Below are 21,656 nucleotides of genomic sequence, written 5' to 3'. Positions count from 1 at the left end.
ATCCTCTTCAAGGGCATTTCCTTTTCGTTCCGTTCTTGCTTTTCCCCAGATCGTAAAGGAATGTTTTCTATCAAATATGAATTTCTTTTTACAGGCTAGATGAGACTTAGAAATATAGTACAGTCTGAAAGTGTGATTGCTATGCTGCTCTTTTGGTCTAGAGGAAAGCCTGCTTTGCTTTCAACTACTTACGTATCTTAAAATACACTGTTTACTATTGCTTTGATAACATACCAAAGGGATGCTTTAAGGTATACAATCTGTTTAGTAGACTATAGTAAAGTACAAGGAATCTTTGCAGTATTAGATGTTGAGGGTTTTTCTTTTTGTTAACTTAGTCAAGTGTGGCATGTAGCTTTTTACCCCCCCCCCTTTTAAAATCACTGTATCCATACTGTATATAAGTCCTTAGGGTGTTAGAGGCTTTCAAATAATTATCTTTTAAGTGGATTCAGCATTTAAGAGTGCATTTGTAGTTCTATTATAGTTTAGCCATTTAGAAGTTACTAAAAGCTTTAAAATTTAAGAAAGCTACAAATACACAGGCTAGCTTGATTTTGCATATATGTAGCAAATGCTTGAAATTGTATATATAATAGTTAATTCTATTATTATCAAATGGTACTCTTCTAACTCTCCCTATACTATTATCAGTTAAAGGTTCAAATTCACCAAGTTCAGTTTTGTTGCTTGCATCTTGAAATACAATACTTAATACTTGGTGATAGTGTTTCTCTTAATAAAAGTGATTAGTTCTTTTAGAGCTTACTTCTAAAGGTTGCCATCAAGAAGATCAGTTATTTTTATACGGTTTGCCTAAAATAAAAATAAGCTTATTAAAGTTAATTAAAATGGTTTGTATTATGATTGTTTCTTGCTTTCAATGCTAAAGTTTTATGACAGTCTGAAAAATTAGACAATATATATTTGTGGGAAATTTTTTTCAGAATTGTTCAGAGATTGATTGTTTTATTTAGCTTACATTTATACCAATTCTATAATGTTCATTTATCTTTAATTTTTTTGTATGTTCAATTTTATTTTGCAAAACCTAGGTGTCAGATGTTACGAAGTGTTTTGCATTTTAAAACATTTGTGTTAAATCTTGATTTTAACATGAATTATTTTTATGTTGGCTTGTAGTAGGGCAGTGTAATACTACTAAACTACTAAGTGTAATATTGTCTGAGGAATTAAACAGATGGTGTATATACATTCTAAAAGGACTGATTAGTTTTACCGTTCATGACTATTCTTATAATAAAACTTTCCCTTTCCAAAGTTTTAAGTATTACTTTACGATAAAAAGTAGCTGGACAGTACAGTTGGATTTTGACTTAACATTCTTGGAAGGGATGACACAGTAGATTTGGGTTCTTGCCTGTAGAACAAGAGACCCTAGGTTTGATGACCAGGATTGTTTCCAAAATTAAATTAATAAAAAAGATGTGTTGTATTTAGATTTCATTGTAACTTTCCATTTGCTTGAATACTTAAAATCTAAAGCCTTTTCATAAATAAAAAGATAAATAAGATAATTTGATAGGATTGAGTCTCGAGTTCTCTATTCTCACCTGCTTCTAAAAAATAACCCAACAATGAATATATCTCAATTGCTAGTATTAAATGTTCAAAATATTTCTTATTCATTGGTTAGTAAATTCTATTTATAGAATGTAACTTCAATATTTTGTTAGATCTGACATACTTATAAATATTTTAAAATCCTGTAATACAACTTTAAATTTTTAACACATTGACTCTCTTTCCTCTTGTTTGCAGCATTTTCAGTTAGCTTTGGTTGACTGCAATCCCTGCACTTTGTCCAATGTTGAAAGTAAGTATTAAATACCTTTTCATACATATGTTCAGATCAGTTGCAAATGATAACAATACCTAAAATAATAATAACAAATTCTGTGGAGTTTATTTTCTGTATACTTATTGAGTATAACTGTGGCTACTTTAAGATTAAATATTATGACCAGTCTGTCTGAAATATGTATTAAAGTAGGCTGAGGAACAAGATTGATTTTTTTTTAAATAAAATAGCTTACTAATTGTATTGTAAATTATAATTGTAATTAGAGGAATTACAAATAGCATTTGTCAGTCATTTAGTAGATATGCAAAGGTTTATGTGGGAGCTCACTATGCTCTGGTATTTTTTAAAAATTATTGAAAATCCTTTGACATTATTGTAACAGTTTCATATATCATACAGAAAGTTTGAGGTGACTTTCAGTTAACTAAAGAGTGCTGTTGTGAATTGTGTTACAATTCAGTGGTTTTATTTATTTTTCTGTATAGATTTCTTTTTGAGGAGTTAATAGCTCGATATATTTATCAGCATGTATGTTTTAGTGTCCATTTAGTATACATTAAAGTATACAATTTGGTAATTGAAGAGTATTTTTCAAAATTTATGTAAATTAAAAAATATTTCTTGAAAAGTCAGGAGAAACTGACTAACACTGTATAAAAATTTCAAGTTACTCAGTAGATGTTGTTGGAAAGTAACCATTTTGTTTGAATATTCTTTTCCTTTAATTTGTCCTTTTTCGTCTTCCTCCTTCCTCTTCCCTTTTACTTCCTTCCTTCTTAAGGAAAAAGTTGAAAGAGAACAGTTGAAAAACATTGTTGTATTAACCTAAATAGGAAAGTTGAAGCATAAAGAATTGGGCGGAAGGATACAGACTCAGCACCCAGCTCCCCTGTCTTTCTGTCCTCTGACATAGACAGCAGCATAGAAAAGTGTTAGTGACAAGCACATTCACTGTTTTTAAATGCCAAAGGAAAATTTTAGATTAGTGAAAAGTTGCAGAATTTTTAATATAGCAAGGGTTAACAACATGGGCAAACTGCAATTGTAGCTCTGTGCCCCCCAAAATGAAGTCTAAGGTTAACTGAGCTTTGAAAACCATTTCTGTAGATAAAGTGTTTCTAGCAGTATTTAAAGAAATGTAAGTTACTGTTTATAATTTGAAAAGCAAGATCATGGTGATGTGAGACTTTTTGTTATAAGATTGCCTCGGGATAAAACGGTCTCCTGTTATTATTTTTGCTAATTCTAAATAAACTTAGTTTCATGACTCTTTGTGGCAATATTAGTTTATCTCAAGTGTTATTTGGTGGTGAAATTTTCTTGTTTGTTTTGCTCTATTTCAAAGAGGACTTTAAAAAATTTAACTATATGGTATTTTTTATACTATAAAGGGCAAATTGGACTTTGTCATTCCTGGAATATTTTGATCTTTTTCTTTAGTCTATAAGATGGCCTAGAGGAAGTTTATAGAGTGGCACTAGAACACCAAGTAGCTGATGTTTTGATCAGAGACATCGTTTCAGAAATCTACATTGATAATAAGTCTCTCTGAAAACTTGATTATAGCTTTGGACCTTGTGAGGTTTTTTTGTTTGTTTTGCTTTTTAAAAATAAATGTACACAAGCTATATTTATGTAATCTTGAGAGGCTCTGAGAGTACTTGAGATCAATTCATAAATTTGAAATAGAGAACATAAAGGAAAATTTTTAAGGGGGGGTATCAGTCTTCATTCTTGGTTTGGTTTTTAAAAAAGATTTATTTATTTATTCATTCATTCATTCATTTATACATTTATTCATTTATTTATGTGCACTGTAACTGTCTTCAGACACACCAGAAGAGGGCATCCAATCCCATTACAGATGGTTGTGAGCCACCATGTGGTTGCTGGGAATTGAACTCAGGACCTCTGGGAGAGCAGTCAATGCTCTTAACCATTGAGCCATCTCTCCAGCCCCTTGGTTTGCTTTCATACATGGCTAATAAAATATCAGGAACAAGGAGAAATAAAGGCCAACATTTTCTTTTATTTTTCACATTTATGTATTAATTTTAGGATGATTTACTACTTTTCTTCCAAGTGATTTGACTTATTTGGTTTTGGCTAATGATCAAATCTAACTCTGAAGCCCTAAAAGAAAAAGAAATCGACCACTCATCTTTGTGTTACTACCATGATCATTCTATACCTTAAGTGATACCTATAACTTCTTAATAAGTGTTATTTATGTGTAGCGTAACATATAAACCTATAAAAATATAAATCTGATAGCTCTTTTGTCTTAATATGTTTTATGTTAGATAGTGAAATACACATTGGACTTTTGACTCAATTTCAAGTACCATGTTTTGAAATGTAGACGTTTTATAAGATTTCCCTATTTACTTAATGTTGTCATTTTGAACTTTATAAAGTATATATTCATTTGCTCTATCTGTTAACATTAATAATTAATAATTAACACATTTGTTTGATGATGATCAACAATGACTAATGGCTTATTATCCTATTTGTTCAGTATGATTGCATTTTTTTATTAAAAGCAAGTAAATGTAATTCTATTACTTAAATCTATGTAATATAAGCCATGCTTATATTCTGTAATGTCATTCTTGTCTAATTTACCCCAAACCTTGCTGTATTATTAGTGGTTTGACTTGTTTTTCTTTTCTATCATTCTTTATAGTTCAATTTCACATTGCCCACTTATATGAAACCCAGGTAAGTGTTTTAATTTACCCAAGTGAAAAAGAAATATACAGTATCACTTATGCACTAATGAAATTAAGTATATGCAGGGAATTTAATGCTTTATCAGTTGATTGACAGGAAACTTGATATATCCAGAGAAGAATCACTTATAACAATTTGCCTATAAACTTGATTTTATATTTCAAGTAGTTGCATTTACTATTTCTCTTGTGGTGGAGAATTTTTCTTATAGGTGCTTATTGTAACATGCTGTCTTTAAGTGTTTTTTTTTTTTTTTAAATCAGTCATTGTGGGGGGGGTGTGTAGGTCTACATGAATTTGTGTACACATGTGCAGGTGTTCTTGGGATTTACTGGAGGTTGTGATCCAACTGATATGGGTACAGAAAACAGAACTATAGTCCTCTTCAAGAGCAATAGGCACTCAGTCATCTTTCCAAACTTTTATTTATTTTGACTGTTTAAAGAAAGAACTCACAACGCTGTCTAGGTTGCTTTCAGCTTACTATCCTTAGCATCCCCAAACAGGAATTATACTTGTCAACTCTCTATTTTCACTTGAGATTTGTGCTGGATTGCCATGTTCAGTGAACGCCCATCTCAAGGAAGAGCAGCTCCCTTGCATTTTTTCTTTATGTTTCTTTCTTATTATTAAACCTTTAATGTAGTTTGTGCATAATACGAGGCAAAAAAAAAAAAAACACTTCATGTTTCTTGATATGATGCAAATATTTACAAGTATGTCACTGTTTTATATTTTTCGTTTTGGGGTGTATAATAACAGTGAGATATTTCATAACACATGGTCTATGATATAAATCTGATTTTATCAGTTGAAATAGTTCCTTGTCACCATTACCTTAGGTTACAACCAATCATCTTAAACTGACGTAGCAAGGTCATTGTAAGCAGTCTCTGAATTATCTGCTCAGTCTTCTAGTATTCCAAGCATGTGAACATTTTCCTCCAATATATACTATCTATATATAGCATGGTGTACTTTCTATTTCTGTGTTTGGTCTTTATGCTACTTTGTAGCCCCAACCATTTCTATTATATGTTAGATGTTCAACAATATCTTTTTGGTTGAAAAAATTACATTGAGTTTATTAGCCCTTATCCTACTTAACTAGTGCCTATTTAACTTTTGTAGACTCGATAAAATTAATTTGTTAGGAATTAGTTGAGTTTATGAACAGAAGTTCAGTTAATAAGTACTGATAATCTCAATGTGCAGTTGTTTAAAATGTTCCCTCGTAATGTATTTATATAATATAGTGCCTTAGTTATTTCCAATGCTGCTTATTTATTTCATTTGATACTTAGAATGAGTCAATATATTGGTTAGATATTACCTTTTATAATTAATTTGTAGATGTTAGATCATATGGTATATGATGTACCTGTGGCTCACATAGCCAGTTTTGTATTTCTCCCTACAGTTTTTTTTACAATTAATTTCATTCACACAGTTAAATGGTAGTAGTAATAAGACTAAAAGCCACTGCATCCTATTGTTGTATAAAATGTAATTTAAAGGCAGTGTTTGCAAGCTTTCTACTTATTGGCCGTTTGCTTCGAAGGTGTTTTGAACTTCATGACTTTTGTGATAATAGCTTGGTCATATAAAACTTAGTGGGCAGTACTGTGTGTAAATGGTTGCATTTAGAAATTTGCCTATGGAACTTGAAAATACTAAGAATGGGAATCTTAATAAACTTAAAATTAGGTGTTAAAAATATTATGTAAGAGTTCATACTCTGGAAAGAATATGCTTATAACAGGATTTTAATTACTTTTATACCTGTGATTTTTTTATTATAGCTTCTTGGGGTTGAAGGGTGGTGTTTTATATTATTGAGTTTCTTGGGAACTTACTAAGCAGAAAAATTATACTATTGGATGGATAGTATTCTGCTGTCATTATTAAGTACAATTGAGTTGATTTACATTATTGAAAGAGTTGATGATTTTAGCTATTGGGAGCTTGCAAATACTTAAAAGATTATTTTTTAATGATTCATTATTATAGTGGGCGTTATCACTAGCATTACATACAGTGGAGCATGTCTATTTGAACCTCTTTTTTGTTAAACATCAATAATAGAATCAGCACTTTCTTACTTTAAACTAGCTTTTTTTTTAAATGCACCAAAGCATAAATATTATATAGTTCTTAATATTGGAAGAATGTTATGTTTTATTTTTCTCTAAATTTCTTTTTCTGCTCTTTAGAGGAAGTATCATTCTGCAAAAGAAGCTTATGAGCAACTTTTGCAGACAGAAAACCTTTCTGCACAAGTAAAAGCAACTGTCTTACAACAATTAGGTATGTAATCATATGATGTCTTTTGTGTTCTTCTGTATTGTTTTTTTATAGTTGGTAAAAATTAATCTGAACCTTCTGCTAAGCATTATCCATCTTAGTCTCTATACTGTAACTCTTGGATATACATGGTCCTTTTAAATTCTGAAAATTCTCCCTAACCATTGGGTGAGAAAGCATGAGAACTTTCTTTGTACCAGGTTCATTTGTAATTTATGTTAACTGAAATTAACTGATTTGCCTACAGTCATTTAGTGGTTTCTGAGCTTCCTTTCACAGCTTCATCGATATTAATCACTAAAATATTTATCTTAAAATTACACAAACTCTCATACACACTATAGGGTTTTTAAGCATGAAGTCCTATTTTAATGTTAAATGTGAGGATATGTAGCCATTTAGGTTTTTGGATTAGTATCTTGAATAGAAAGCAAAGAAGCCTTCAATATTTAATTTTGTTACCTGATTATTGAATCTTCTCCTTACCCTCCCTGTATTTTGTATTCAAGTTCTTTGTTTTGGTTTTTGTTTGGGAAAATTAGTTGTCAGTGTTTAATTAGGATTGTATGTGTGTATTTTTATAATAGTTGTTTACTATAATTTTGGAGTTAGTTTTAACGTTTCATTTATTGTGACTGACTATACTTTTTTAAAAGACTTTTTAAGATTTATTTATTTATTATATATAAGTACACTGTAGCTGTCTTCAGACACAACAGAAGAGGGCATCAGATCTCATTGCAGATGGTCCTGAGCCACCATGTGGTTGCTGGGAATTGAACTCAGGACCTCTGGAAGAGCAATCAGTGCTCTTAACCACTGAGCCATCTCTCCAACCCCCAACTATATGTACTTAATGACATTACCTGCTGTCTTGTTACTTGCCCATTACTATAATAAAACATCACTACCAAGGCAACTTATATAAACAAGGGTTTGTTTTGGGATTATGACTCTAGAAGGATAAGAATATGTCACAACATGGCAATAGGCAGGCATGTTGGCAGGAACAACTGAAAGCATACATCTTCTACTGAATGAGTGGAGACAGATAGTGGAAAAGAAGACAGACAGACAGAGAAAGAGAACATTAACTGATTGTGATTTCAGGGAGCTTTTGAAACCTCAAAGCCCACTCAAGAGACATACTTCTCCAGCAAAGCAGTACCTTGTAATCCTACCCAAACGGTGTCACAAACTGAAAACCAAGTATTGAAATGCCCCATTCATACTACCATACCTGCAATGTGAAACCTTTGTTTTTACATTTTGTCTATTAGAATTTTATTTGAATTTTCTGTATTTTTAAGAATTATAAGTATCAAAATACTTTTAGTGAACTACAGTGTTTGAGTACTGTGAATTTTTATCATTAAATTTAAAGATGTTGCTAGTATAGTTAAAACGTTTTTTCTTTTTAACTTTGAAAAAACACATGCTTTCAAAGTTATTTACCTCTCACCTAATGCATGAATATAAATGTCTTTATCCATTTTCTAACTTTCCATGCATTTTTAGCTTCATAGACGAGTACATGTATATCTTTCTTATCTACCAGTCTAATTATTGTCTATCCAATACATCTACAAACAGACACAGACAGACATCCACACATTTTTAAGAAATAGATTGGAATAGTGTGGTTTTATTTTGTCTGATTCATAAATCACCTGACATTTGAGAGTGGTATGTTAAATTTCAGAATATTAGAGTAAAATCACGACTTTGTATATTTATGTTTGCTTCATAGCAACATGCTTTCTGTTTCTGGACCAGTTCCAGTTAGAAGCCATTTCTTTAGATTCTGCTTTTAAAAAATCAAAACAAACAAATAACCAAGACATTATGGAGACAGGGACACTCTGCATATGCAGGCACAAGTGCTGTAGCAGACCTGTGTGGCAGTAAGAAATGCACCTACACCTTTTAGGATTTCATTCTCTTTTTCTACAGGGATTGAATTTATCTGCTCAGGCATGTAGAACAAATATTTTGCCTGGTGAGACATGCACTGCCCATCTTTTTTTTTTTTCTAGTAATAGGAGGAAATGGGAAGTGTGGTTTGATTTTTTTTTGTTTGTTTGTTTGTTTGTTTTATTTTGTTTTTAATTTTGATGAAACATGGTAACTGAATTTTTTAAAGATATCTTTGGATACATACCAAATGTCAAAAGCCAAGGGTCTTGATGTAGACTATGTACAAAGAATAAAATCTATAAAACAATTTTATACATTATAGAGATTTACAATTGAAATGTGATCTATTGGCAAACTTAAACAAATCATATTCATTTCAAAGATACATGAATTTTCGCATGATTAACTACTTACTAAGTTCTTTTTTCTCCAATTTTGCAATTACTTTATGTATATGGCTTGCGTTTATGTGTACCAAGTACATATCTATTGCCTGCCTTTCAAGGCCACTTTAATCGCTCAGCATTTAGGAGGCAGAAGCAGACAGATCTCTTGAGTTTAAGGCCATCCTAGTTTAGGGCCACTGAAGGCTCCACGAACCAAGAAGGGGGGGGGGGGGACAGGAGGGAGGAGGGAGGGAGGAAGGAGGGAGGAAGGAAGGAAATAAAGAAAGAAAATTTGGATCCCCTGAAATTGGAGATAAAGAAGATTGTAAACTACCATGTGGTACTGGGAATCGAAGCTAGGTTTTCTCAAAACCAAACAAACCTATCAGCTCAGTGTTTTGAACGGATGAGCCTTCTGCATATTCATTGTCTTAGAAAAGTTTATTACTGAACAGTTCTTAGTTCTAGTTTTCAAACCTCAGTATCTTATAATTTTTTTCTAGTCTTTATTTTACATAAAATGTAAATTATGTTTATCTAAGGAGATGGGATTATGTACGTTAGCTGAACTATCATTTATTACTTGGAAATAAATATTGCATTAATAGAATGTCCTGGAAATTCTTTGGATTTAATTTTATGTGAAATATTAAGTATAATGTTTCTTATGTTCTTTGTATAAGAAAATGACTTCTAATATCCAATACAACCTTGTTATTTATAATTGTAATCAATTATATGTACATTTAAAGTGGATATGTTGGGTTAGTTGTAGGTTTTTGGAGTTATCTAGTGTTATTAATCTCTTAAGTGTTAAGTTACTGATTTTAAATACTTTAATTTCTCTGAAGCGTTGTTCATCTATTTGGCATTACCTTCATATGAGAAAAACTTTATTGCAATAATTAACAACTCCAACATACCAAATTGTATATTCTGAAATATATCAAGAATACATTAATGAGAATGGTTATTTTTATTAATTTTTGGCTTTGTGTTCTTAAAAATAGAACTATTACATAATGTATGTTGATGTTTTAAAGGTTGGATGCATCACACTGTGGATCTCCTCGGAGATAAGGCCACTAAGGAAAGTTATGCTATTCAGTATCTCCAGAAGTCCTTGGAAGCCGATCCAAATTCTGGCCAGTCCTGGTATTTCCTTGGAAGGTGAGACTTAACCAGATACTTATATTCTGTTGTTTATAGCTAGAAGATTTTAATTTCAACCTCAAATGTGAATATACCATGAACAGTATACTTTTTATTTTTAATAGATTATAATAAAGATTCCTGAAAGGCTAATGATAAAATTATAGTAGTTTTCTCATAGTATAACCTTGTCTTAAGGAGCATTTTTTTGGTTTTATTAACCTGAATTGCTGCTAATTCCTTAAAAAGGTCCTATCAGATACTATTATTTTTCAGTGAATTATTTATGTGCTTTTTCTCATGTAATTTCTAGTGTTTTATTAGTAGTAGACCTCAAGTCACACTTTAACTTGAAATCTGGTTTTTTTGTTTGTTTTTTTGAGAAAGTGAGTATGTTATTGTTGAACTGTCTGAAAAGAAACACTAATTGTCAGAATTTTGTTCAGGGGTTATTTGATATACTCTATATATGTATTTGGTAAATTGTTCCTATCTATTTTGCCTTTCAACATATAGTAGAAAACTCAGTATACTAAGCAACAAAAGAATCTAATTTAATTAAGGGCTTAGTTAACTTCTGTAGAATTGTGGATCAAACACACACACATACACACACACACACACAGGACCCTTTTGAGGCTTCAGTTTTCTCCTCTGGTTCCTCTTCATTTTTACTTTGAGAATTTTTTTACAGGGTATTTTGATCATATTTACCCTTCCCTCAGCTCCTCCTTTACTTACCCAGTCATCCACAATTCTGCCTCTTTTACACTCTTCACAAACACCCTTCCCTCAATGATTCCTGAGCTCTGAAAAGAGAAGGTATAGCATAAATGCCCCATTTAGAACTGGATATTTCCATTCTCTTAGTCTCTGTACTTTGATCACTTGAGAGTCTCTGTTAATCAATCACCATCGATGCTCTCTAATGAAGGTTGAGAGATGAGAAATCTATAGTTATAACAATAAGCCATTAAGAATCAGTTTAATACTATGTCCATTTAGCAGAGTAATAGTAATAGATTCTTTTCTAGGACTTACAGCCTGTCTAGTCACAGGTTCTTGGCCATAGTAATGGTGTTGGGTATGAGTTCCATGCTGTGGAGTAGGCCTTAAATCGAATTAGAAAGTAGTTGATTATTCCCAATATGTTCTTCTCACTGTTACACCAATGGGCATATCTTGCCAGGCCAGTTGTTATGATAGCTTGCAGGGTTCACAGCTGGATGAAGTTGATAATTGCTTTTCTACTCTGGTAGTATGAATGGCATCTTCCAGCTTCTAGCTCAGTACCAGCTTGGTATCTCCCATGTTTTATGATTTCAGTATGTGCTATATGTAATTTATCAGGGAGTAAGTAGTACACTAAATTAATGGTTCTTGGGAGACAAGGGAAACTTTTAGAGAATGCTACTGACACCTCATGGGGTGGAGATTAGGGATTCTGCTTAAAAAATTAGAGTCTTCCAGTATACAGGACAGCCCACCCTTTATAACAATTACTTGGTTGCAAAATAGACGAACTGATACATACATCCCTGCTTCAAAGCTTCTGGAGTTTTGTTGTTGTTGTTGTTTTAGTTGTTTGTTTGTTTTAATTTCCCATATCTAGAATTACTGTTTTAAAATGCAGTGGTTTTTCAGCATCAGTAAGTACTATTTCATAGTTTTTTTCCTTTCCTTCAGTCAATTAGTTATATATTCTGAACCACTGAGATGTATTAAATAAACATTTGCAGATAGACATTAAACATTCCTGACTTCCCAAACAAGGGATAATTATCACAACATAGTTGGCTTTATGGTTGAATATGACTATTTCAGACAGTAATTATTTTTCTTCTGTCTAATATTCTGGGTGTTTTTTAACTTTTGATGCTTTCTTATAGTTACTACCATCTAATGCTTTGTTTTTAATATGAGAAATGCTTATGCATAATATTTTAAAATTTATTTTTTCTATTTTTCTTTTTTGCTTTGGTTCCAATTGATTTTATTTACTGACCTCTTGTCACAAATTCTTTTTTCGTATAACAGTTTTTGCTGGTAGTGTTTGAAACTTGTTTCTCTGTTTAGTCAGTAAAATTATCTGATTCTGTGTATTCTATGTAGTAATTTCTTGGGCCTGTTCTTTTCTGCTCTCTAATAGATGTACTGTGTTCTTTCAGCTTTTCTTCATATAGATAAATTTCAGAGGTAGATTTCTATAGAGCTGTTTTAAATTTTGATGTTTTCCTAATAGCCTCTCCTTTTATTCTTCATATCCTTCGAATCATACTCTACTCTTCCCCTCTTCTCCCCTTTTTTGGGGGGGATCTAGCCTAGTACATTGCACCTAAATACTTTACTACTGCTAAGCTACACCTCTAGCTTCTCCCTTCTCCCTTTATTTACTCTCAGTTAATCATGGAGTCTCGGCTACTCTTTTGGCTGTTTTTTGTTTCTCTCCCTTTTTCTTTTGCTTTTTCTGCTTTTATTCCTTTTATCTCATCCTTGACCCATTCCAAACCAGTGAATATAACCATCGTTTCTGTACATAACTTTACTTTCAGTCTATATTATACATTGTTGGCAGGTGAATATTCTTTTGTTTTTATGATAAAAAACAGCCATTTCAATTGTCATGGAAACAGATTTCAAAGTTTTGGGGTGGAGGCTCTTAAAGTGTTGAGTGCTGAAGCACAAATCATGTACATATGTATATGTATATGCATATATTTTTAAACAAATATATTAGGATTAGTCTATACTGTTCAAACGTATTTGAATATTTTCTCTCATGTTCTGTCAATAAATTTGTAAATTATATAAATCAGTAAAATTTTAAATAACTGAGGGGATAAAAACAGTTTCTGAACAAATAAAGATTTTTAGATTTACTTATTTGTTGTTGGTTACTCTAAACCAGTGATCTCCCAACATAAGCAAGATAAATTCGAGTATATTGGAAAGCTGTCCTCACCTCATTTTTGTACCTTTTCCTAATTCTGAGTGATTTTCCGTCTCTTCTTAAACTGTCTGTTAGCCATTTGATTGGGCATTTTGATATTTATAGTACCTTCCATCCTCATCTCTATTGAAAATTTCTTAGGTGTGGTGGAGTATGCCTTTAATTTTAACACTCAGGACGCAGGGGCAGGTAGACCTCTGTGAGTTCTAGGCCAGCCAGGGCTACGAAGCAAGACCCTGATTGGGGGTACAAAAGACAGAGGAAGATAATTATAAGCTCCTTCAAGACACAGTTTATGCTTGTTTTTGTTTTCTGTTAGCACCAAACACATAATTTTTGTCTTGTTATTTCAGTGATGTTTGTATTAGGTACATGTTCTTTAAGAAAATGGCAGGCATTAAAACCTGAATTTTATATTGTTGTCTTTACTAGTCATGAAATACTATAAACTATATTTATACTGCTTATGAGTTTCAGAGACAAACCATTACATTAGTGTCTTTATAAATTAAATAATGTTTGCCCTTTGTCATTATTTTAAAAAGAAAAAAAATCATTGGGTCTTACTAAAAACATGTAATTTTGGTTTTTTTGAACTCTATATCCTGACTGTATGAAAAACTAGAGGTCAAGATGTAAAAGCAGAGCATGGAAGGGCTATGTCTAACTCTTATCCTAATATTGAAGGGAAATGGCCTATTCTTGTTTAAATAGATTTTTATCAATGCAGTATACTTTAGCACCTCTAAGAAAGACTATAATACAGTCAGTTTTGAATTGCTAATTATCATATGTATTGTAATTTCCTTGCACATACGCATACATGTGCCTAAATATATTAACATAATACATTTTTTTTAATTTGCTTTGATACATAACCCTTTTTAAGGAAATAAATGTAATTTGTTTTGGTATTGATGGAATTTTCTTACCCTCCCCCTTCCCTCTCCCTCTCAGGTGCTATTCAAGTATTGGGAAAGTTCAGGATGCCTTTATATCTTACAGGCAATCTATTGATAAATCAGAAGCAAGTGCAGATACATGGTGTTCAATAGGGTAAGACTGTCTAAAATTAATGATATTGGTGTGCAAAGATGACTGTATCACATATAACGTACTTTGTAATAAAAATCATGCTATGAAACTAACCAGTTCTTAGTTGACTTATTTATTTATTTTCTTAATTTCTCCTTTCAGTGTGCTCTATCAACAGCAAAATCAGCCTATGGATGCTTTACAAGCTTATATTTGTGCTGTACAATTGGACCATGGCCATGCTGCAGCCTGGATGGATCTAGGCACTCTCTATGAATCCTGCAACCAGCCTCAGGATGCTATTAAATGCTATTTAAATGCAAGTAGAAGCAAAAATTGTAGTAATACCTCTGGACTTGCAGCACGAATTAAGTATTTACAGGTAAAAATTTTAAGTATCAATTCTATTTAAAAGCCACATATTTCCCTAGAACACTCAGGCAGGAATAGGGTGGTTGGAAAAATCTAATTGTCTCTGGATGTCTATAATATGTTTCCATATTTTTAAAGTATAGCTTATAATATTATTTTACTTTTCATTTTAAGTGAGATAAGCAATATTTTTTAAAATGTTCTTTTGCACATTGATGCATATTAATTTGCTTAAGTTTTTTTCAGTGTACTGTCTACATTTTTAAGTTGTCATAGCATTTTAAAGAACACAAACACTGTCTTTCACTTGCTTGAAGTTTCATGAGAAGACAGCTAATGAGAACCCTGGAAACAGCTTAGCTATGTTTTGATTCTCACAAAGGTTTATATTCTGGTTACCCTCTTTATACTTATTATCTTTCTAAAGCCCCAAATTTAGAATCTATTTTCTTTAAAAAAAAAAAAAAAACAATAAGCTATAGCCTTTAGGAAGATTTAGTGGACTTGCTCTTACTCAAGTAGGCTTGTGTTAAATTTGCTTTTTACATAATTTTTCCTAGGCTCAGTTGTGTAACCTTCCACAAGGTAGTCTACAGAATAAAACTAAATTACTTCCTAGTATTGAGGAGGCATGGAGCCTACCAATCCCCGCAGAGCTTACCTCCAGGCAGGGTGCCATGAACACAGCACAGCAGGTGAGAAGTTGGGTTATGTTCTGCAGGTGCCCAGCTTTAAGGGTTCTTTTCAATCTGTAGTAGTCAAGCTTATTTTAAGTAAGCATAGAAGGCTTTTATTAATTAATCATAGCCTTTCATTTAAGTGCTAAGGGAATCTAGATGAAAATAAAATTCCCTTTGATATGGGAATAAATTTGGGGGTACCAACTTAGAACCTTTGTGCATTTTCATGTTTTTGCAACATTTCTTAGAATAATACTGCAGTGGTTTCTTTAATTTTTTTTTTAAAGATTTTCAAAGGAAGGTACACATTCCTCCATTGATGATGATTCATTGATTTTTGACTTTCAATAGTTGCAATCAGAGATGTCCACATGACTTTGAAAATGAAAAGTATGTAGCTTGTAAGTTTTATAATTTGAAGGAATGAGTTAAGAATATATAGCACCCTATTTTTGTCTTCCTTCTGTGATTCTTAGGCATGTAAACCTCATCATCCAAATACTGAACCTGTATTAGGCCTCAGTCAAACACCAATTTCACAGCAGTCCTTGCCACTACACATGATTCCTCCTAGCCAAGTAGATGACCTGTCCAGTCCTGCCAAGAGGAAAAGAACATCTAGTCCAACAAAGGTATATGTTCTAGAGAAATAGAAAATCCCAGTCAAAAAAGAAGCTCCAACTGCCCTGTAATTGTGCAGTTTGAACATTTTCTGTCCTTTACTTTAAATCTGTGGACATCAGAAGAATAAAAGGTTTGAGTTTCCCCTCCCAAACTCTTAGAATCATATTAAATAAACTAGGGATAAATTTGCATTCATCAAATCATTTTATCCATTTTCTTGCCGTTAAGGTATCAGCACACTTTTCATCATCACTTTTTACCAACATTAAAATATATTTAATATTGAATCTAGTGGACAATGTTGTGTATAGGCTAGCAGTTTGGGACATAGTTTAGGGGTGGGCTTTGGGGGGTGGCTTATTACAGAATCAACATTTTTAAAATTACAAATATTAAGTTTAATGTGCATGTAAACTTTTAAAGAAAATAGTAATACATTTTTATATGTAATTACTCCAATTCATAGTCATTTAGCCTTCATTAGTCATTAATGTTAACTCTGTTGTCTTCACCAAGTATTCTATAATGTTCCTTTTTATCAATTTTCCTCAGACTACTTCTGATAATTGGAGTGGTGGCAATGCTATGCCACATCCTCCAGTACAGCAACAAACTCATTCATGGTGTTTGACACCACAGAAATTACAGGTATGTAAGATAATTTTTTTAAGAAGAAAACATTTAGCAGAAATAGAGATAATGAACTTTTAATAATTCTTAAAGTTAAATAATAAGAAACTCGGTACATTATTGTGTTGTACATAATAGTGAAAATAATTCAGCCTTTTTTCCCCACTTGTTTCTCCTTTGTCTTTGGAATAGAATATGCTTGTAGGTGCATAAAGTATGAATATAGATTGTATAGGATAAAGCCTTCTTTCAGCTTTTTCTCTAACTCACTGGTGTCTCCTTACAGTTTTATGGCATTCCTTATTTCTTGCCTGTCTTAGCAGAGCTGTGTTGTGTATGTACAAGTTATTTCACTTAAGTGTAGTCATTTATAGTCCAGAAATATTAAATCAAAAATTTCAGACCAAAAAAAAAACCACAACAACTTCTAAATTAGAGGTTCTGCTGACATAATGAGATAGAAATCTCATTCTATCGCCACCAGAGACATCAATCATCTCATTGTTCAATATATTTAGTCTATTAAATGCTAATTGGCCCTTAATCACTTAGTAGCCATCTCATTGTCAAAACAACTGTTTCACTGTCATGATTCTTGCATTAATAATGACCACAAACCACAATAATAATGACTGTAACAATTGTAGTATATCAAAGAGAAGCCACACAGTGTTTCTTCTAAGTGATCATGTAAAAAGTTCTTATAAAAATACACAAAACAAATTTTAAATTGGCCCCACTGACCCTGCCTTGGGGACAAGTATGTCTCAAGGCTGAGAACAAAAACCACAGACCACCTGGTCTCAATAAGGTCTGGCTCCGCAGTCCTGAGAAAAGTTGTAAATAAAGAGAATTTTGTATTAGTTTTACTGTCAAACCTAATGCCATACTGGCTCTGGCCTTGGTATATAGTGGTGTTAGTACTGGGAAGGCATTAAAGTGTAAATTTGGCTCTCTCTGAAGTTTGAAATTCACTAGGGGATCTTAAAAGGTACCTCCTTTACATAAGGGGGGATGTCTATGTTTTTTATAGACCTTTTCAGGTCAGTATATAAACAATCTACTTGTTATATGAAAAAGTCATATTTCTTTATGTAAATACTGTACTATTTCTTAAGTTGATCACTAGCTTTAGACAGTGTCTTCAAACTTTTGCTGTTCCAATCAATTCCTTTGGAGCATATGTATCATGTCTTTTAAGCTTAAAGAGCTTTCTGCATAAACACCAAAAATAACTACTGTATTAGAAAAACTTCATGCCCATCTCTCTCAAAGATCAAATTAAAGTAACCTATGTTCAGTTGAATTCTTAGTGTTTTTATTTTGGTTTCTTAAACTATAAAAAGACTTAAAGATTGAGTTGGATTATTGTTGATGAGAAATTAGTGTTTAATCTTAATAATGGTATTGAGGTTTTCTAATTATTCAGATAAAAATTTAACAGATTTGTTAGCTTTTTTCTAGATCTGTCTTTAATTATATTCTTCCTCCCCGACCCCTAGCACTTGGAACAGCTCCGAGCAAATAGAAATAATTTAAATCCAGCACAGAAACTAATGCTGGAACAGCTGGAAAGTCAGTTTGTCTTAATGCAGCAGCACCAAGTATGTATAACATTTTCCCTCTAAAATTTGATTGAATTTCGTGTACTTTTATTGACTATAGCATCATTGTAGAATTCACCCATACTCATGGCTACTTATATTTGGTAGAACTTTGTGCTATACTTTCTAAAATGCTAGGAGTTTTTAAGAAAAAAGCAGCTATTTAATTTTAAATAGGTGTGGGTTTTTGTTGTTGTTGTTGTTGTTGTTGTTGTTAGGAGGGTCTAGTGGAGAAGGACTTGAGATCCCTTTGTCTCAGCTTCCTAAGTAGCTGGAATTAAAGTGTTTTTTTTCCTTTTGGTAATTATTAACTAGATGTTTTCTTAACATGAAACTTATTTCTGCTTTTCCTAGGGTAGTTTGCCATATAAATGAATGGTTTCTTGTTTTTGAAGTTGGTGGGTTTTAATTTAATAAAATAAAATGTTGGGATCATATCAGAGATCCATAATTATTCATCTTTACATGCTGATATGCTAATTCTCTTCTCCGTGGACTACACACATTGCATTTATTTGCTTTTTGTTTGTTTCCTGCAGATGAGACAAACAGGAGTTGCACAGGTACGGCCTACTGGAATTCCTAATGGGCCAACAGTTGACTCATCACTGCCTACAAACTCAGTTTCTGGCCAGCAGCCACAGCTTCCTCTGACCAGAATGCCTAGTGTTTCTCAGCCTGGAGTCCACCCTCCCTGTCCCAGGCAGGCTTTGGCCAATGGACCCTTTGCTGCAGGCCATGTACCCTGTAGCACATCAAGAACACTGGGAAGTACAGACACTATTTTGATAGGCAATAATCATGTAACAGGAAGTGGAAGTAATGGAAACGTGCCTTACCTGCAGCGAAACACACCCACTCTACCTCATAACCGCACAAACCTGACCAGCAGCACAGAGGAGCCGTGGAAAAACCAACTATCTAACTCCACTCAGGTAACAAGACTAGCTGCTTAGGTTAACTTCTCATATAACAGTTTGTGTTTATTTTATTTGTTTATGGTAAGGGTTTGAGGAACTATTTTCAAATGAATCGTCTAATTCTACAGTGTTGTTGCTATGTTTCAATTTAGTATACATGTATATATTTTTTGTCCTTGATATTTCCACAGAAAGACAATCTGGGAGATTTACCAATGGGGGGAAAATAAACTGTATAACCACACCCCCAACCCCCAGTCCACTTCTAATTTATATTAGTCTCATAAGCAAAATGCCTATTTTTGTAGTTGTAGAAGAAGATAGTAGTTAAAATCTGGGTATAGAAAGAATGAGTAGAAGAGAATAGAATGACATAATGATGGAGTATGAGAGTGAAGAGTCCCATTTTAAACTGTCTTGAAAAGTTAGAACAGTAATTGGACAAGATCACAAAAGGGTGGGAGCAGATTGTTAAAAGAATTCAAAATTAAACCACAACATCCTTTAGTCTATTTTGTCAGGCAGGAAATTGAAGAACTATCATGACTAGAATAAAGGATTAAGCTATGAGGCATTGGGTACTGATGAGACTATAAACCATATCTTGTCTTTCAAGAAGGGTATATCAAAGTTATATTAAATAATGCTGTTAGATCCACGTCTTAAAGACACTATGACCATACAGTTTTTATTTATAGAAGAAAGTATTTAATTGAGACTTGCATAGTTTTATGGGTTTTAGTTCATTATCCTTATGGCAAGAAGCATGGCAGCACATAGGCAGACATAGCGCTGAGAAGGGTTCTGCGGATTCACAGGCAGCAGGAAGAGGGAAACTCTCTTGGAGTAAGCTTTTTGAAACCTAACAGCCCACAGCTCTTAATTAAGTGCCATGTATTTAAATCTCTGAGGTTACAAAAGCCACTCTTATTCAAACGGCCACAATCTAGTAAGGTGACCTAGAAAACAATTATTTCTGCAGTTCAGAAATTAGTGGATGCAAGCAAAATCCACACCACAACCTGTGGTGTAAATTTCTCCCCTTTCCCTCCTTTCTAGTAGCATGGACCTAAAGGTGGTGTTTCTTTGTTGCACTTTTAAAGGGTAGATGAAAAATAAATATTGTGTCATACCAAATATGGTGGGAAGTTCACATATTTGCTATTTGACTATCTATACAGGGATGATTGGGAAACTTTTGAATAGGATTAGTTTCAGTGGATTGTTATGGGTTGAAGCCAAATTGTGTAGCTAGCTTCAAGATGAAAGGATAGAAAAAACTGGAAGTACCAAGTCTAGACTGTTCCCATGGGACATGTGCAATCACATAAGCTGCACATATCAAGGATAGTGTGGCTAAAGGATAAGTAGAATTCAGAGTTTGGATTTGTTCGTATTTTAAATTAAAATGAGAAATAATAGTATAAGCCAGTGAGAAATATTCAGTAGAGGGATTGATTTAAGATAGAGAATTGTTAGATGAGATGATGTCTTTTGAGAATTTAATATCTTCAAAACATTAAAACATTGTTAAAAGGGATAATATGAGACATTTGTTAGAATGCCTATTAAGGTTCTAAAATATAATTGGCAATTAAATAAGTGAGAGCATTTGTTATGATTATGATGAATAGTTCTCTTATATTTCTTTTTCTCTAAAGTTCAGGCTTATTTAATTTATTAAATTTAAAGAAATACTCAATCCTATTTTAGAAATCTGGTGACTTTAAAAAAAAAAAAAAACTTAGTTTATCCTAACCTGGCATTAAGGAAGCTGATGCTGGAGGAATTTAAGTTCAAGGTATCCATGACTATGACATAGCCAGAGTTTGTCTCAGGGAAACAAATACTTTACCCCACCACAATGATTTTGCAGGACACAGGCTTCTTCTGTAGGTGGCTAAATGGCAGGGAACCCTAGTCCCTCATGGCTAGTGCCTAGGAGCCTTACAGTATAGTTTAATAAAGTAAGAAAATTGCCTAAAAATATTAAACTAATTCCATGTCAAAATTTTCCCTTATGAGGTCATTTTATAATACTGTAACTGGAAAGCCCCAACCTCTGATGTTAGTATTATAGATTTTAATTAGGCAGGCTTTAAAAAAATCATTATGTAAATATTTTCTGAATTTGTAGCTTAAAATGCTTTGATATTACAAGTAGAGAAGATGAAATATTTTGTCCTGTTTACACACAGGCGTATTTGTTGGTGACAAGCCTCTGATAGATATTAATTTTGGCTCACCTTCAGCCTTCCTTGGATATATTAGTTACTGAAACTTTTGTAACATTTTTTAAATGAGAATTTTCCATAAAATTTAAAGGTGTCATGTATCCCAGCTAAGGCTAGCCTCCAGCTGTCTAGGGGTGACGGATCACCTCTAATCATTCTGTATCTACTTCCTAAGTACCGGGATTAAAGCTGAATTTTAGTAATTTACTTGATAATCTGATTATATGTTTTTGCATGTACTGGAATATATCAACTTGTAATGTTCCTAGGTTTTGGCAGATAAAACT

At 32.6% G+C, this 21,656-nt stretch overlaps 1 protein-coding gene across 6 annotated transcripts in view; it reads left to right on the top strand.

Annotated features, from left to right (window-relative positions):
* The window catches only part of KDM6A (lysine demethylase 6A), a 136,399-nt gene that overhangs the window by 85,764 nt on the left and 28,979 nt on the right, over positions 1-21,656 (top strand). For 2 of the 6 annotated variants that reach the window (XM_080910391.1, XM_080910394.1), the window contains exons 7-16: positions 1,783-1,837; positions 4,515-4,549; positions 6,775-6,868; positions 10,212-10,338; positions 14,228-14,326; positions 14,468-14,687; positions 15,238-15,372; positions 16,534-16,629; positions 18,114-18,215; positions 18,755-19,150. In XM_080910391.1, coding sequence (XP_080766517.1) covers positions 1,783-1,837; positions 4,515-4,549; positions 6,775-6,868; positions 10,212-10,338; positions 14,228-14,326; positions 14,468-14,687; positions 15,238-15,372; positions 16,534-16,629; positions 18,114-18,215; positions 18,755-19,150 — 1,359 coding nt within the window. Of the gene's footprint in view, positions 1-1,782; positions 1,838-4,514; positions 4,550-6,774; positions 6,869-10,211; positions 10,339-14,227; positions 14,327-14,467; positions 14,688-15,237; positions 15,373-15,833; positions 15,990-16,533; positions 16,630-18,113; positions 18,216-18,754; positions 19,151-21,656 lie in introns of all 6 variants that reach the window. The other 4 variants (XM_080910392.1, XM_080910395.1, XM_080910393.1 and 1 more) reach the window with 3 other exon arrangements.

This window comes from Micromys minutus (genome assembly GCF_963924665.1).
Source record: "Micromys minutus genome assembly, chromosome: X".
NCBI classification, from domain to species: Eukaryota; Metazoa; Chordata; class Mammalia; order Rodentia; family Muridae; genus Micromys; species Micromys minutus.
The sequence above is the reverse complement of the archived record's forward strand: the minus strand, read 5'-3'. Positions and strand labels throughout refer to the sequence as shown.